Below are 17,882 nucleotides of genomic sequence, written 5' to 3' on the forward strand. Positions count from 1 at the left end.
AATATAGTCATTTCAGATGAAGAACAGTGTGGGATGAAGTTTCACACAGATGTTGAGAAAAACCTAAATATTCAGTAATTATGGAGTAAATAATGTACATTATTTTATGTATATATGTATATATAAATTATATATTTTATTTTAAATTAATTTATTTTTATGTTATTTCAATTACATATAATCATTTTTATCATACCACTGTCATTTTCCAATTACATATAAAGACCATTACATAATTTTACACATTATGTCAATTGAACCTTTATTAAAAGAAAACCTGTTCTCAATGGAAAAAAAATCTTAGTCCCTTGCGATTCCATTGAAGACAGGTTTTATTGTATAAGTTAAGATGTGCTGCTAGACAAAATTCATAATAATCTAGCACAGCGGTTCTTGACCCAGTGTTCTGTGTGCACCTTCCAGGGGTCCGCGGCTGCTCCGAAACAATAAATACAAATACAACGCAAAAGACAGAAAAAAATCTTATTACTTTTTGTTCTTTTACTCTATAAATTTATTACAAAGGGACACACAAAAAATCCTAACTCAAAGGTCACAGCCAAGCTGATATCAATACACATTGAAGCTTCAAAATAACAAGACCATCAGTAATAATAATTCTGTACATAATAATATCATTCTTTGGTCCAGGAGACTTGCTATAATAATGCTAAAACAAATTAGATTTCATCTATATTGACAAAGGGATTTTTAACAAAAGTTTTTTTCAGTCTCTTCAAAATTGTTTTGCATAGATTTAATTGCATTATTAGATGTTCCTGGGATATTGTATATAGATAACTGGATTGCTATCAGGCATATCAACTTTTATTATTGTGGCTAAAAATGAGGTTTTTTGGAGTGAAAAAAATCAAAACATCAACATGGAAGAACACACCTTTTTGCATGTGTGCAGTATCAAGACAATTGGAGTCACCGTAAACAGCTATACGACCAGCTGATTCCATGGGAGATGTTTGGTGCAGGCCTAAAATGGGCACTTTTTCTACTCTTTCGGCCTGTCCTTTTAGCACTTCAAGACCTATAGATATGTCAAAAAAGATGAAAAACATATCATAATTGAAAAGAGAGACATGAAACAATTTTCTATGACCCATACAAAAATAATCAAATTTCTTTAAAAAAGAAAGGCATCGTTGTATTTCTTTACAAAAACAATTATATACACTTGTTTAAATATCATTTACCAATTTCGTTGAACAATAGCAAGTTATCTAATGATTATTGTCCCCAAGTTATCTAATTGATCTTATTTGAACTCTAGTGAGTAAATCAAACCAGAATCTACAGTTTAGAGAGGATTACAAATAGTTGAGTGTAAACACTGACCACAGCTGCAGCATATTGCCATGGCTGGAAGAGATCTCGGCAACGGGATAAGTCCAATGGCAAAGTTCTGGCATTCATTCAGCATATTGCCATGAGGTATTTTACTACAGCAGTTCTCCCTCAAAGTAAGCTAATTTTAAATCACTGTGCAATGGCTTCCAGCTAATATTCAAATTCAAGCCTGTCCAGCAGGAATAATAACTCTCAAATCTCTCCAGTGGTTTCATAATTACTCTTTAAACACTTTATTAGAAACAAAGAATGTAAGAGCTTTCAAAATTGCAACTATCTTCTGTGAATGTGGCAGGAGCTCTAACAGATACTTATAAGAAATTGGAAACGGTTACCCATAACCTTATATAATTTCATCCTATTTACTACCTAGCTGTTTTCTTTTATAATTTAAACATTTTAAAAATGATACAAAGCTATGAAACATGCACAGCCGTCACTTACCTTGATTATTTAAAGTCTCGCTAATCACTATACCATTTTTTGGAAATCGTGCCAGTCTTGTTCCAGAGGCATAATACACTTTAAAAAAAATGGAGGTCAACATTGAATTTTTTTTTCATTTTACATATTTTATGAAGACAATGCTTAAAGCAAACATTAATAAAAATACAAAGCAAAAAATTACACAAAATTCAGACGAGAATCAAAATTTAAAATAACACAGTCAACACCGTAAGTTTTCCTGTGTGTAATCAGCAAATCATATATAAAAAACAGAATTTTTTAGTGCCAATTATATACGCAGCATCTTATCTGCAGCCTTTTTTTTTTTTTCTAAGAGTTTGAAATAGACATAAATATTTTTAAAATTTGTAAATTTTTTCTTCAAAGATTTATAGATGGTATATACAGATAAAATCTGCATTTTTTTTCCACAAAAATATGACAAACCATTCCATAACTTAAAATTTCATTATCGATGAATGAAATCTTAACATGTGAATTATACTTTGTTGCAGGTTATACAAACTGATTATTTTTCTCAAAGTAGTGAAATCGGCATCTGCAGATTATACTCAGAAAATTATGGTATCTATGAAATATATTCAATAAAATTTTAGACATTTTTTACAACTTTGTACTATGAAATATGTAAGCATTTTTCTCTCTATTAATTTACATATCACTAGATACATAAATGTCACAGACAGTGCTCAAAGACAAGCCAGTTTGGCAACTAGCCAGACTTCAGAGATTAGCAGTTACATAAATGCAAAATTTTTCCAATTACTTCACTGAAATTCTGAATGTAACACATTTTTATGACAAATAGTTATTTTTTTTAAAGAAATTACAAAATGCAAGAACTCTATTTTTAAAGTTGAAACTTACTCTCATGGTTTCCAAGTAGAAAATCTCCCTCAAAAACATCATCACTGGAAAAGAAACCAAACAAGAAGAATTTACTTCATTGATGTTTGTGAAAAATAAATTTTAAAAAATCTGAATTTTTTTTTAAAATATTTATCTCTATTCATTGATGTTCAAATTTTAACAAACATGATCAAAAATAAGTTTCGTAAACTAACACCATTTTGATTGGGCTTGATACTTACAGTTTATCAGATAGTTTGCAAGTAAACTTACCTGAAAGCCATTTCCCATGGAGAAAGCAAATCATTTAGAGCTGGTATATTGGCACCGCCAGTATCCGGCATCCACCATTGTCTATATCAAGAATAAAAGTTGGTAGCACAAATTTAAAAACAAAACAATAGTAAGCACATGCACACACATACATACGTATCATGTACAATAATGAAAGTAGTACATCATCATTGCTTATTTTTGAAAATTGAAAATAACAACTGCTTACCTGGTGTTTTCATCGTAAAATTTTACTTTCTTCATAACCGAAACATTGTACCAATCAGCAAACACTATCACAGAAAGGCCATTTGTCACATCTTTGATGAGCTTTGATACTTCTTCAGGAAAAAACTCCTCTTCACTATCAACGATCAACAGAGTACCTATGCAATACAAGTAGATATCATTGAAAAGATGGAAAAAATAAGAAGTCACATTCAAAAGGGTCATCACAAAATCACACACAGTGAAACGAATATTCTGCTTAGAAATGAAGAATTTAAATGTGTAAGGGATGCCATAATAACTAGAGCACAAGTCACAACTAAACTAGTGCAGGTACTTACCATACTGATGGGCATCAAAACATGTGAATGGAGAGCCTAAAAATAGAAAATAGTTATTTGGAATCAATAATCAAAACTAGCTAAAGCAGAAATAAAATAGACTCAGCAAAAAAGTAAACATTCAGAACTTACCTAACACTTCTACATAATAACCATTGTTTCTCAAATGTTGATACATATCCTTGAAATTTGTATGAATATGATCACCGTTCCTATAAGATTGGGAGAGGGGTGAAATATCACAAAGACATTAGAAGATACAATTAATGAACAGAATATTCTGTATTATATCTGCACTAAAATATTTCGGTTATATAGTCAAACTTGGTTAATTATAAGTCCAAAGTCACAGAAAAAAAAATTGAATTATCCAACTAATCCCCATCCTGGATCTGTAAAATAACTACAAATCGCAACTAAAACATCACCATTCACATAGGATAATTATTTTCAATTATTAAAATTTTACCATTAGTTGAGAAACTGTTTCCCAAATTTTAATAATTTATAATTACAACTAGCTGTTACCCGTGGCTTCGCTCACATGGATTTGATAATCTGAAAATTACTTGTTGATGATTCTCTCATATAAGATTTGAATGCCTCATGACCCCTTTGGGGGTAAAATCTGCAAAAATCCTGTCTTAGTGGGCATCTACATTGCAAAATAAAATACTGACCAAATTTCATATTTATAGCTTCAGCAGTTTTGACTTGGCCATAATTGCCATAGTGAGTCTGTCATAATATAAAAGCACTGATTAAATTTCATGTTTGTAGCTTCAGTAGTTTTGGCTCGGCATGATTTCTCAATGTAATCCTTGAATCAATCCCCTTAGGTGTCAAGTTGCGAAAAATCTCTTCTTAGCGAGTCTTTACGTCATGAAATAAAACTACTGACAAAATTTCATATTTGTAGCTTCAGTGGTTTTGACTCAGCAGGATTTCTCTATGTAACATCTGAGCCCCCTTAGGAGTTGGGTTTCAAAAACCCATTCTTACTGATTCTTTGCACCATGGAATAAAACTACTGACCAAATTTCATATTTATGGTCTCAGCAGTTTCGGCTCTGCGATGATGAATCAGTGAATCAGGACATGTTATTTTGTATAATTATAATCATTCATCTTAGATGCTATTTTATTCCACTGTTCTGGAATCAGCATCACTGCAAAATTCCTTGACTGTTCATAGCTTGATTTACGGAAACAGTTCATGATCATCAGTTATGAAACTGTTTCCAATTTTGTCTATCATTCTTATGCTATTAAGGAAACATACTTACATTAATGCATTACAATTTGTATTTTTCACACTCAATGACAAAAAAATATTCAGATTTTGAATAGTATACCTTGATCCATAGGTTTAACAACTTAATTAATATCAAGTCGAACACAATCCTGATACACTCCATCTGAACAATATTTTTTTTTTAAATACCCATTTTATAAGAGAAGAGAAATAACAGAATTTTCAAACTTTTTATTTGTTTTTAAAGATTTGCTGTTTGATAACTTGATCAAGAAAAGCAAAGTCTAACTTATTGTAGAATTTTTATAAACTAAATTTGCTCAAACAAAAATCATGATTTTTTCCTCCAACTTCAAATTATCCAAAAATTTGAGGAAAATTTGAATTAAACAAGAAATTTTAATATTAAATTAGATAGAAAACTGAAGGGGAGTTCATAAAAGTTTGAATTATACAAAATTTGAATTAACCAAGTTCTATTGTACATGTGCATAGAATATGTGTTTCATTTCTAGAATGAAAAAAAATATATTTTATATAATAAAAAAATATAAATGCATGTGAATTACCAGTCCAGAGGATCATTTTTCATTCTTAGGTTGTCCCTTGGAAAATACCCTGGAGGATAGCGAAGGTTGTGATACTGATCCCATAAGATACGTTTACTGTAACAGTAATTGACAAAAGTTAGTCTTATCTTCTTTTCCACAACATCAATATACAAAATACTTTGGAAAAAAAATCAGATATTGGCATCCTCAATGAAAAATGTTAATATTATAAAGATCATCTCGACACAGAATACATCAGGTGTAATGACAGAATTTTTTTTTTCATGCCACAGAAGCCATTTAAGCTGTCAAATTGTGATTTATCAGAGTTTCAAAAGAATGAAATAAATAGCAAGCACCTGTAACTGTTTTTTCAAGAAATCATTATCAAAGATATAATTAATGCTTTGAAATGTGGAAAAATTGAAATAAAAGAATGGGAGATCCACCATAAACCATCGTGAAAAACTTTATAAGTGGGGAAAACACTTTGAACAAAAAATCTCGATGAATATTGACAAAAGTTGGAACAACAAAAATGAAGTCATACTAAGTGGGAAAACGTTCTACATGAAAACGCTATAAGCAGGATCCACTATATTTGCTAAAAGTAGCCTATGATGACACTTGGTTGGTGAAGAATATTCTGCGAAAGAGTTTAGGTCAAATGAGGTTTAGTTAATTTCTTTTTCAGTTAATTGATGTATTTTTTTTATTTTCTTTTTGATCTCAGAATATATTTTAAAGCAGCAATTTTTATTTATGAACAAAAATACAAAATCAATGATTCTCCTTGATCACATTGTTTATAAATAATATCCACCTATAAGATGCAAAACAAAAAATCTTATTATATATAATACAATTTTTTTTTTCTGTGGAGATGAATATGGAATGAAATGATCAACAAAAATATACAATGGAACTTCAGATACCAAGCAGTTTGCATAACAAGCAAAATTTTTTACTTGGCTAACGAGCGATGATTCACATTACAAGCAAAAATTTAAAGCTTTTTTTATTTATTTTCACTTTATCACAACTGAGCTGATGGTTTTTCCCTTTCATTCTCACACGTACTGTGGAATTGGATAATATTCCCCACTATAGTCTTCAGTCTGAGAGGCACCTCTGGACTGGAGGTGGATGACGATGACATTCAAGAACTAGTGGTACAACATTGCCAGAAGTTGACCATAAATGGATCTCCTTTGCATGCAACAGCAAGAGTTTATGGACTGTATCTCTCTAGGAAGAGAGACGTGAAAAGCAGTCCCTCACTTTTTAAATGTGATTAGAGAAATGTATAGAATGTGAGAATCCATTCAAAATTCTGCACAAAAAAACCAATCAAATAAAGCTGTACCATTATGAGAGCAATAAATCTGTCCAACAACAATACAATTTCTCACCTCTGAGAAATCCTAAATGGAGGCAAAAGTGAGGTTCTTTTTTAAAGTGACACAAAAAGAATAAGTTTGCACACAATAGGTGGTCTGCAAATCATCCTAAACAATAGTCCTCTTCTCTCTCATCATTTAGAGTAAGTTAATTTGTAAACATTATTGTATTGTATGTTATTATTAACATTATTATTAAACATTATTGTATTTATGGCATTATTATACTATACAGGGTGTCCTGTAAGTGCTATTGTGGGCTTTATCTCATCAACCGTTCATTGTAGAGGTATAGTTTTAAATTGGAAAACTGCTGAAAATTGTGCTTAGAAATCACACAGTACCAGTTTTGAGAGTGAAAATACAGTGTGCATCACAGAATAAAAAGTCTAAATTTTTATATGGTCCCCATCCTCTAACTTTTGATTAGAGAAATGCTGATTGCAAAAAATATTCAGAATGAAAAAAGTCCCATATTTTTATAAAATTTATTAACAGACAGAGATACTAGAGGTCAAAAACATGTACTTTTTCCCCCTCCCACTACCTAAACGTCATCACTTTTTTAGAGCTTCAAGAAGCCGACTAGAAAAATGAAGAAAATATTGCATGATGCATTTTTCAAAAAATAGTTGATGAAAATTAGTTATAAGTTGATTACTGGTCGTGGAGGGTCTGATGATAATTTCCAAATGCACAAATTAAGCAATTTTTAAGTAATTTTCGTGTTTTTGAGTTGTTTTTCTTTCATCCTTCTCCTTAAAATGCATCTTTTCCTTCTGGATACAGAACTGCAAACGTCATCTATCAGGCTTATGACCTACAGGGGAAGCAAGAAAAAAATAAAAAGTTTGCTCGTCAAATTATGATCATTTTTTACTGAAGTTGTCGCGAATCAGAAGTGTACTACAGAAAATAAAACCAGGATTTTAAAATCTTAGCATTGTTTATGTTTCATTTGTCTGTAAGCAACAACAAATAAATGTTTACTATTTTTTGGTTTTTTTATGATACAGACTGCACTATTTGCTGTTGACAATGTAAGATCTGCATCCCAATCCATGATCCCAATTCATTTTGTATCCACGATCGAAAAACTTTAACTTCTGGTATTTTGGTCAATACATTTTGTAAAAACATCAGACTCTATATGTTCTGAATATTTTTTTTGAAGCCAAAATTTTTCTACTTGAAAGTTAGAAAACAGGGAAATCGTATAGAAATTGAGACATTTTATTTTAGGGCACACTGTATTTCACTATCAAAACTGGTACAGATAGTGATTTTTGAACATATTTTGAGCATTTTTCAAATTGAAACTACACCTCTACAATGAATGGCTGATGAGATAAAAGCTGCACTAACACTTATAGGACACCCTATATATATTTTATTATTTATATTACTGTGTTGTATTATTGATCAAATGTGATTTTTATTAGTAATTTTTATGCAAATGAATAACTGTGGAATCAATTATCTAAGTTTCCATTATTTCCTAAGGGGAAGTTTGATTTGATATATGAGTGATTCGGATAACGAGCACATTTGTGGAACAAATTAAGCTCGTTAGCCGATGTTCCACTGTACATCAAAATCAAATAATTAAAAAATTTACCTTCTAGGAGGAGTAGGAATGATTTTGGCTTTCAATGGCAATTTTATGTGAGACCTTCGGACTTCTGTTTCACCTTCCTATAGAAGTAGAGTCAATGTTATAACACATGCGCACAGTTCACGCAACAATATAGTGTTAGATAAAGCATTGGAAACTAAAATAGCAAGCTCAAAACCATTGTTAAAAACTATTAAATAGAAATGTAAAAAAAAAAAATTTTTTTGTTGAAAACAAATAATCTGAAATATGCTATTAGCAAACTTTAATTAATGAATTCACAGTTTACAAACCTCTGGGGGTGATTCTACAGTGAGAGATATATGCCCCTGAGCAATACCCTCCCAATTAGCTGCTGAAGCTGCCACAGATATATGGATTGCCATGTAACCAGACCAAGGCCACAAGATATCAGAGTGGGTTATTGCTACTTCCATGTGGTGCCCATTTTGTGGAGTATATGGATGCCACTGAGGCTGGAAAAAAAAATAAAATGTCATTATCACAGTGAATCGGTAGGAGGTGGGGAGAATAGCTGTCATAAAATTTTGATGAATCAAAACTGTGAAACTTACTTTCCCAACAATTTTCCCTGACACTCCCATTCCATTTAAAATAGTCACCTAAATTAAGAAAAGGAATAATGCCAATAATCATAAAAAAATTTTCTCTTTTCTTTTAAAAAAATATCTGAAAAAAATTTCCACTGCATATGTTATAGGTGGTTTAAATTTCTTCTCTGAATCCCACCAGCAAATTAATTCATGGTAGTATGCCAAGGTTAATAGATGAATATATAGGGTTTCTCAGCACAAACTTCTAGGAGGGATAGGGTGCACCCAGATGGCTCGAAATCATAATGTAATGCGGAGTTGGAAATGCTTTCCTGACACGTTAGATGGGCGTTATATGGGAGCGGTGGTTCTAGGTGTTTGGTGCATTGGTCTACTCGATCGTCACATCTATCATGCCTGGACTACTTCTTCAGGAGTCTCCCGGACTGGAGGCATATCAAAACATTGGTGTATGACACCCCCGTAGCCAGCACTGAGGAATTTGCTGCCTGCATTGCAAAAAGTCCCAGACATGCCTGGAATCTTCCAGAATGTTAGAAATTCAATGCGGCTGAGATGTGAGACTTCCATTAAAGCTTGTGGATGACACTTTGAACACCTTTGACCTCTGTTACTTTTTCAATTACATTTATTATTAAAACACATGTTCACCCTACCCCATCAGGGGAAGCATTTCCAACCATGCATTGCTATTTGAGTCTAGGCATACCCTACCCCTCCTAAACGTTTGTAAACCTGGTGCTGAGACACCATGTATATACCCTGTTTAAAAATATAGCATATAAATAACAACATTGAATAATGAAAAGCAAAATTTGAGTGAAAAGATCCTATTCTTTTAAGCAGTAAAATGATTGATACAGTTAACCCTCCTAAAAGTGAAAGGAGGATACCAAAAACATAATAAAAAACTACTCTGATATACAAAAATTACCCTTATCGTAACAAATTTTGTACATCAAATAAACTTGAAAATGAACTTTTTATTTGGATGCAGTGTTATCCAAAAAATTAATCGTGTAAAGAGTGATTTCACTCTTCTTCTAAACATTGAGGGGTATTCTTGTAAAAAGAGGAGTATTTTTCACAGCACATTTAATGTCTTTTCTTTTTATAAACGATATGTATTTTCAAAAATCCAAAAAGATTTACAATTTTAACTCAAAAAAGTATTTTTCACATGTTTAAAAAAATTGGAGGAGTAAACATGAATTTTAATGCAATATGGATCCAGATACATACTGGTGAACACTGCTTAGATGTGATAATTTAAAATAAAAATGTTTGTGAGGAAAAATCTGCTCATTACAAATCATCAAAATATGCATGGTTGATAATTTCATTATATTAAGGATAATATGATTTTTCTTATCAACCAATTGTCTTTTTAATTATATTTTTTTAACAAAAAAAACCAGTGAATAACCTACTGAATACTTGAATAAGAGTTATTACATCACATTATTATGCATTTTAGACACACAAAACTCTATTGAACTTACATTGGCAATCACAGGAATGCCTCCATAATAAAGGGGTTGTGAACAATACGGCCACATGTAAGGACATTCAGTCAAATCCAAATAACTTGGGCTAAGGGTTGCTTGAGGCCGATAACTTCTAAGTGCTTGATACGCTCTCACCAGATCAAGTTTTCCCCATCCTTGCTCAAATATAGATACGCTTGGGAGACGACGTGCAGATGCCATAAGGGCTTGTTTCATGCTTGCTGGATTTATTGCACCACCCAGATGTATCACTCCACTAAGATAAGTGAAAGAAAAATTATAAAAAAAAATATTGAAGCATAGCATACGGACAGTACCAGAAGGATGGATATATCAACTAAAATATTCATATGTTATAGTCATTTTGAGATGTGCAAAATATGCCATTACTCAGAAGCAACAAATATTTATCACAGGTAAAAAACAATCTGTTTATTTAAATCAGAGGCACATTGGCAAACCAGAATGGGTAGATGATTTTCACATCACTTTGACACATGACACAAAAAAGATGCAGGGTCAACATATTATGTTGAACCATTTTATTCATTTTATTGCACATTTTTCACCAGTGATCAGCTGTCCCATATGAACTATCCCTGTGTTATCAATTCAGGCAAATCCGCTCCTTTTTCCCAAAGTAGTTCAAGAGAACTGTGATGAATAAGGCTTTGACTTTTAAAACCTAAAGATGAAATGTTGTTGTTGATATGTTAAGAAACCTGAAATTCAAGTTTTTTAACCGATCAGAAACAACGCTTTATCTTTAGGTCATAAAAAACTGTGTGTGCGTGCGTGTGCCCTAATGATGAATATATTCTTTACTGGAAGCGTTGAAGCATTTTTTGTTAGTTGATGCACATATTAAGATAACTAATTTTGTTGATTGAGCTGAAGTAGTCACTGTCAGTAGTCAGTATTTAAATTCAAGAAGGATCACCCCCCCCCCCCCAACAAAAGATAAAAATTAAATCATTATTTTTAGGTGTCAAATACCTCATAAGCAGAGTAACAGCTCCAGCAATGACAGGAGAAGCAACACTGGTTCCTGAAAGAGGTCGACAGCCTCCTCTAAAAAGGAAAAATTACACCAAGCATGTCATCAATCTATATATATGTTACCATTAAAGTGTATCATTCAGTTATTTCATAGAATACCTAGTTATTTCATGAAATAACTTATCAGTTAAACTGTGCAAAAAACTAATAATTCCACACTTTAACTAGTTATTCTATGAAATAACTTTAATGGTAACATATACTTTTAAAAAATTAGATGTCTGATAACTATGATAACTTAATAGGATACAACTATCAATCAAACTGGTAACTTTGTGACACCTCTGCCATTTTAAGTTAACAAGGGCTTAGTAAATCACGATTCCCAACAGTGGAAAAACCAGTTCAGAATGGTTATATTTTGCCTATGCACTGTGATTAGAATTCAGACCTTCCAAATTAAAGTACAAATCACTCAGCTGTCAACTGACATGGATATTCAGTTCTTAGATGTTTAACACTAGAATGACTGGAATTTCGACCTACTTAAAATGAAGGAAGTGATTATTTTGACTGCAATATGAAAAATCAACATAAATCATTTTTCTTTACCGAAACTCATTAAAAACACTGTAAAAGTGTAGCATTCAGTAAAAAAACAAAGATCCATATAGATGTTAAATGAATTGAATAAGATAGGATGGCGAGCTTTTCCAAAAGTATACCTTTGATTGATACAAAATGTGTACTGGAAAAAAACAAACACCATGATAGAACACCTGTTCTCTCCCTCGATATTAATGTTCGCATAAGAAGACTGCCCATTTCTGCATACTTTGCAATCATATTAGTAAAATATCTCTATAGCTGTCAAAATGATCACTACCATTGTTCTAGGTAGAACTTTATGAATTTAAAAGCCTTAACAAGATTAGAAAAGTCACAAAATTTCATCAACATGGCATAAAATGTTTGGGCATAATAGCATATCAAAGTAGCTTTGCAGTCAAAATTGCCACTTCTATCGTTCTAGAGTTAAATGACTGAATGCAATTTTTAAAAAAACTATATAATCAAATAATTATATATGCTATTGAATATAACAAATAACTGAAAAGAAAAATTTTAATCAGCAATTTATAAATACTTTAGTGAACATGAAGAAAGCATACTTAATGCTTGAGCCTCTGACTGCAGAACCATAAGTAACAATATCAGGCTTAACTCTACCATAGCCAGCAGGCAGTTCCTGGAATGGTGAACAATATAAAATAGTCAAGAAAATGTTAAATATAAGTATGAAAGATTAACACAATTCTATACAGAATTCTTCTTTTTGAAAATAAATTTTTTCAATCAAAGGACCTGTTTAGGTACTTCTGCAACAAACATTTTAAATATATAATCATTCTGAAAACAAGAATTTCACCTCCTTCATAACAAAAAAATTGGCCAATCAGCTAGGAAGAAATTAAGTTGGAATCTCCATGTTGATTATCTCTTTCATGTGTCTCCAAAAACTTTTTTTTCTTCGTCGGAACCTCAAAAACTCAGACATCTCTGCTTCTAAACCTACATCCTTCCTGTACTCTCATATGCCTGTTAAATCTGGGACCCTCATACTCTCTCCAATACACACAAATTACAATCTATTCAAAATAAATCCGCCCGTTTCATTCTTAACTGTTGGTCATCCTCTGCCTGCGTCACTGGACTTAAGCGGCAACTCAATATGCAACCGCTTTTTACCCGTAGATATATCTCTCGACTATCTTTCTTTTTTAAAATTCTCCATGGCCATTTTCATATTAACACCTCAAATTTTTTAATTCCAGCTTCATACTTTTCAAAAAGAATTAACCATTCACACAAATTGAAACCCTTCTTTGCATCCAGATTGTTTCAAATTTAATTTCTTTCCTCGTACAATAACCGACTGGAACAACCTCCCGCCAAACTCTATTGATTGTACAACAGTATCCGATTTTCTTTGCAACATCAATCGTCTGTCTAACTTCACCTCTGCATTCCTTGTATAGGCCTCTGCCAACCAATATTGTATAAATAAATAAGTAAAGTTCAAAAGTCTCACACAGCTTTATTTCCAGTGTGTTAAATGTTTGAAAAGTAGCAAGTTACACTCCCAGTTAGAGATATGACGACTGAATGTACCAGAGTGGGGGAAGACTGTAAAGATTGAATAAAAATCCTTTGACTTATACGCAGAGCAAATGTCAAAGAAACTGAATTCACCAGTTACTGTTGTCAGCATTATATATCTCAGTATATACCTGTCACATCAAAAATTAAAGTATGAGAATGTGAAAGAAAAACTCTTGAGTGGCTTGAACAAAGAAAAAGCATGGAGATTTCCTAATCAATTTTTGGAAAAGCAAAAAATTTTGAAAGAAAAGTAATGATAACTGAAAACAAGTTTTTTTAACATAAGCAAAAGATAGTAAATTCATATCTAATGGATTTTTTAATGAAAATCAAAAGGATTTAAAATGATTTTTAATTATTTATCTTCATACAACAAAAATCAATTTCAAATAGAGTTTATAAATATGTATGCCGATTTCGAACAAAAGTGGTATGAAAAAATGCAGGTATCAGTCAGTACTGCATATAAAATGAGATTGATTTTTCAAATGAGATGGAAAAAATCAGATTACCCAAGTGGTCATTCCTCTGGAGGAAAATCTTGCAATCTGATCTTCAAAGTTGATGCCTCCCACACCAATGACATCCATCTGATCTGCGGGATTATTTAGCGTTCTGAAAAATTAAAGAAATACATAACTTCAATCACATTGTAATATTAAATTATAGCATGGAGGAAAATATATTTGATTAGCGAGTTTTTATTTAATCATCTCTGTCGTTTTGCAATCATTACATATTCTAGGACTAAGTAGACCAGGACCTTCAGTTTAGAAAGTAGTTTAGCTTATTTGACAGAACTTTCGCTTTGACTTGAATTTTCAGCCGAAACGAAATTTGGTGAGTCAATCACTCTGCTGCTATGTTTTTTTAATTTCCAGATAGAATATTTTTTTTTAAAGAGAAAAGTTCAAACAAAAGAAAATAAAATGGGGAGGGAGGTGTTCAAGATATCTTATTCTATTTATAATTGAAATTAATTTTATTGGAATTGAAACTCTTATATTGCTATTAAAACATTGTTTTTTTAGCTAAAAAAAAGAATCAAAGCAGAAAAAAAAAGAGTGCTCACCCATAAAGTGGCCCATCATTTCCAATAGCTGACACCATGATAACATTGTTAGCAGTCAATTCCCAGACCTGTTGAATAAAAATAAGTGAGATAAAATTAACATGTAACTGTGGGCGATTTTATGGTAATTAGTTGTGTTGCATAGTAACCATCAATTTATTGTGTCTATGAACTATTATAGATCATAAAATGAAACCAAATTTAAATATTAGCCTATAAAATACAGTGTTTTAATTGGTTTGAATATTCAAAGTTATTGGTTAACAAGCGAATAAATTCCAAACAATCTGTAGACCATACTTTTACCACTGTATGGCTGTATCAAATTGTCAATCTGCAGAACCATGCTTTTACCATTGTATGACTGTATCAAATTATCAAATGCATGAAATCCTCTATTTAGCTTTGCTCCACAAAAAACTTTGTTTTTCAAAAAACAGTTTTACTGTTAAGATTTGCATGTATTTTTTCCAAAAACTCCATTTTTTTCCACTTTATTTTTTTTTTCTTTTAGGGGGAAAAACTGAATTAACATGAAGCTTCAAAAATATATTCAATACTGTGTGTGCAATTTATTTTTATTTTGAAAAAAAAAACCCTTTGATTTTAGAAATATTTGTATCACAGAAAAGGACCTTTACCTTGTCAACAAATGGATGATCCATGAAATCAGGACCACCAATGCTCAAATTGAGAACATTTATTTTCTTCAAAATTGCATAATTAAATGCATCGAGAAACCATGATGTATATGAAACCTAAAAAAAGAATCAACATAGATATTTTCATTTGCTAATGTCTGCTTCTATTATTGAAAATGAATGAATATACAGTGAAATTCTTATATAGCAATTCTCAAGGGACTGGAAAAAAAGTATCGTTATATAGGACGTTTAACATTACAGATGGAAAATATTTAACACCATGGGAAGTGCAAGTCACCAGGACCAAAGAGTATATACTACATAGAACACTTTACATTGTTTCGAAATTGATAACTTTCACAGGGAATGTACCAAACTATACGATTTCCAGCAAAATTGTGATATTTTTAAATGCAAGTTGAATAAAGTATGGTATCTTAAATATTTGCGAATTATAGAATTTAATACAAAAACTAATCCGTTTCGATATACTTTTATCAAAAAAATTAATATTATATAATATTGTTTATATAAATATTGTAATAATAACATGTATATGGATTTCTGAATCCAAAAGTAAACTAAACCAAAAAGTCTGTTCATGAAATACAGTTAAATACCTATATAATGATACTCAAGGGACTGGAGGAACCTATCAATATGAAGGAATTATCACTAGGCCAAGATTCCACTCTAGAAACGTTTGATAAAAGATCTTTTACTACAAACTTGAAAAAAAAAACCCAATAGGCATATTGATATGCTTATTGGTTGCATTTTTCCTGCTTTATAAAATAACTTTTCTAAAACTTTTATAGTGTATCCCAGCCTTAGAGATGGGAATGCATTAACACTTTGAAAATTTAACCAGATGGACCAGAGAGTCACAGCGTTATCTTGGCAATTATTATTATAGAGGGTATCGTTATATAAGAAATTGACTGTATTTAAGAAAAACTTATTGAATTTTTATTAAAAATCTTTTTTTGTATCATACAGATACTGTAACTGGAATTTTTTGTGATTCTACCTTCTGACCTATCCCCTCAACCAATCCAAATGCATATTTTTAGTATGTGCAAATAGGCATCAATTCATGAACATGAGAAATAGAATTGATTAGAAAAAAAATTAATACCTGATTATTTGTGAACACTCTATAAATATGCAGCTCTGCTTCAGGGGCGAATCCCAAACACTCCTTGTTACTAGATATCACACCAGCTACAAATGTACCATGCCCTAACCCTAAAATAACATTGATCAAAGAAAGTATTATACACAACTGTCACTGAAAATACTTATTTTTAAGACAATTAGTAACAATAATTTAATTGTGTCTTGTTTTTATTCACATTCACCAGATTAATAATAATAATAGAGCAAGTGTAAAATACCAAATTATGAATCAAGGAAAGAGATTTTCCGGATATTAGAGCCAAGATGAAACATGGGAAAGAAAAATTGTTTGTCTCTAATGGTATGCAATAGACAAACAACTTTTCTTTTCCAGGTTTCTGACAGCAACAACTTTTCCAGTTTTCATCAACATATCAAGAAAAAAGAGATTTTCCCTAATATCTAGAAAATCTCTTTTCTTAATATGTTGTAGGCCTCCTCGCCACCTCGTTGGGCATTTTGCCTGTTGTGGCGTTGTATTTGTATTTGTAAAAAATAACATCTTTCTAATCATGAATATTTGAAAAACAAAAAAAAAGGTGGGGAAATGTTTTTTTTCTACCCAATAAAAAAAAAAGCAAATTGGAAAAACTATGATCTCTCTATTGCAATTCGCTGATGACGTGAAGTTGTTCTCTCCAGTGGAAAACACTAGGGGCTTAAGAATTGCATGCCAACAACTTTTCCAGTGGAGTTGTCAGTATAAGCTACCTATTTCATCATCAAAAAGTGGATCAATGCATTTAGGTAGACGCACCGATCCTGAATATTACCAACTAGGTAATGAAACGTTACAGCAATTGGATACATGCGTGGATTTAGGTATTGCAATGAGCCGCATTCTGGATTTCACTGATCATTATCATGGCATAGTCTGCAAAGCTAATAGAATTTCATATATGTTACGTACGGCATACCGTAAGTGTGATGCGCATACGTTGTCATATGCTTTCTGTGTGTACGTTCGCCCGACCCTGGAGTTCTGTTCGCAAGTATGGAGCCCTTACAAAATCAAGGACATACAGCTCCTCGAAAAGCCACAGAGGTCGTTTACTAAACGAATACCTGGCATGAGCGGTCTATCTTATTGCCAGAGACTTCAATTTCTGGGTTTACACTCGCTGGAATGGCGTAGAATCGCTGCGGATCTGAAGATGTGCTACAAACTAGTTCACCAAAATGTTTATCTACCATCGAGAGAGCCTTTCTTTGAGATCATAGACAGGCGAGTTAACCTACGTAGGCATCGCTTCCAAATAAGAGTACCAATGGCTAGAAGGGATTGTTTTTTCCACGGATATAGATGCCGTGTGGCAAGAATATGGAACAGTCTTCCATCAGAACTTGTATGTGCCTCCTACGCAAGATTTGCTTCCAATATTGGGGATTTCGACCTGGCT

At 31.9% G+C, this 17,882-nt stretch overlaps 1 protein-coding gene across 2 annotated transcripts in view; it reads right to left on the reverse strand.

The window, feature by feature from the left end:
* The window catches only part of S1P (membrane-bound transcription factor site-1 protease), a 37,032-nt gene that overhangs the window by 5,692 nt on the left and 13,458 nt on the right, over positions 1 to 17,882 (reverse strand). For both annotated transcript variants that reach the window (XM_089245858.1, XM_089245859.1), the window contains 18 exons: positions 16,442 to 16,551; positions 15,301 to 15,417; positions 14,660 to 14,727; positions 14,100 to 14,202; positions 12,597 to 12,673; positions 11,422 to 11,496; positions 10,420 to 10,681; positions 8,918 to 8,965; positions 8,636 to 8,818; positions 8,346 to 8,422; positions 5,346 to 5,441; positions 3,654 to 3,733; positions 3,522 to 3,557; positions 3,182 to 3,338; positions 2,953 to 3,033; positions 2,698 to 2,741; positions 1,807 to 1,884; positions 899 to 1,042 (listed from right to left, as the gene is read on the reverse strand). In XM_089245858.1, coding sequence (XP_089101984.1) covers positions 899 to 1,042; positions 1,807 to 1,884; positions 2,698 to 2,741; positions 2,953 to 3,033; positions 3,182 to 3,338; positions 3,522 to 3,557; positions 3,654 to 3,733; positions 5,346 to 5,441; positions 8,346 to 8,422; positions 8,636 to 8,818; positions 8,918 to 8,965; positions 10,420 to 10,681; positions 11,422 to 11,496; positions 12,597 to 12,673; positions 14,100 to 14,202; positions 14,660 to 14,727; positions 15,301 to 15,417; positions 16,442 to 16,551 — 1,836 coding nt within the window. The remainder of the gene's footprint in view (positions 1 to 898; positions 1,043 to 1,806; positions 1,885 to 2,697; positions 2,742 to 2,952; positions 3,034 to 3,181; positions 3,339 to 3,521; positions 3,558 to 3,653; positions 3,734 to 5,345; positions 5,442 to 8,345; positions 8,423 to 8,635; positions 8,819 to 8,917; positions 8,966 to 10,419; positions 10,682 to 11,421; positions 11,497 to 12,596; positions 12,674 to 14,099; positions 14,203 to 14,659; positions 14,728 to 15,300; positions 15,418 to 16,441; positions 16,552 to 17,882) is intronic.

Source organism: Pholcus phalangioides, unplaced genomic scaffold (genome assembly GCF_987345545.1).
Source record: "Pholcus phalangioides strain wild (caught in Gottingen) unplaced genomic scaffold, Ppha-v1.0 ptg000016l_1, whole genome shotgun sequence".
Lineage (NCBI taxonomy): Eukaryota > Metazoa > Arthropoda > Arachnida > Araneae > Pholcidae > Pholcus > Pholcus phalangioides.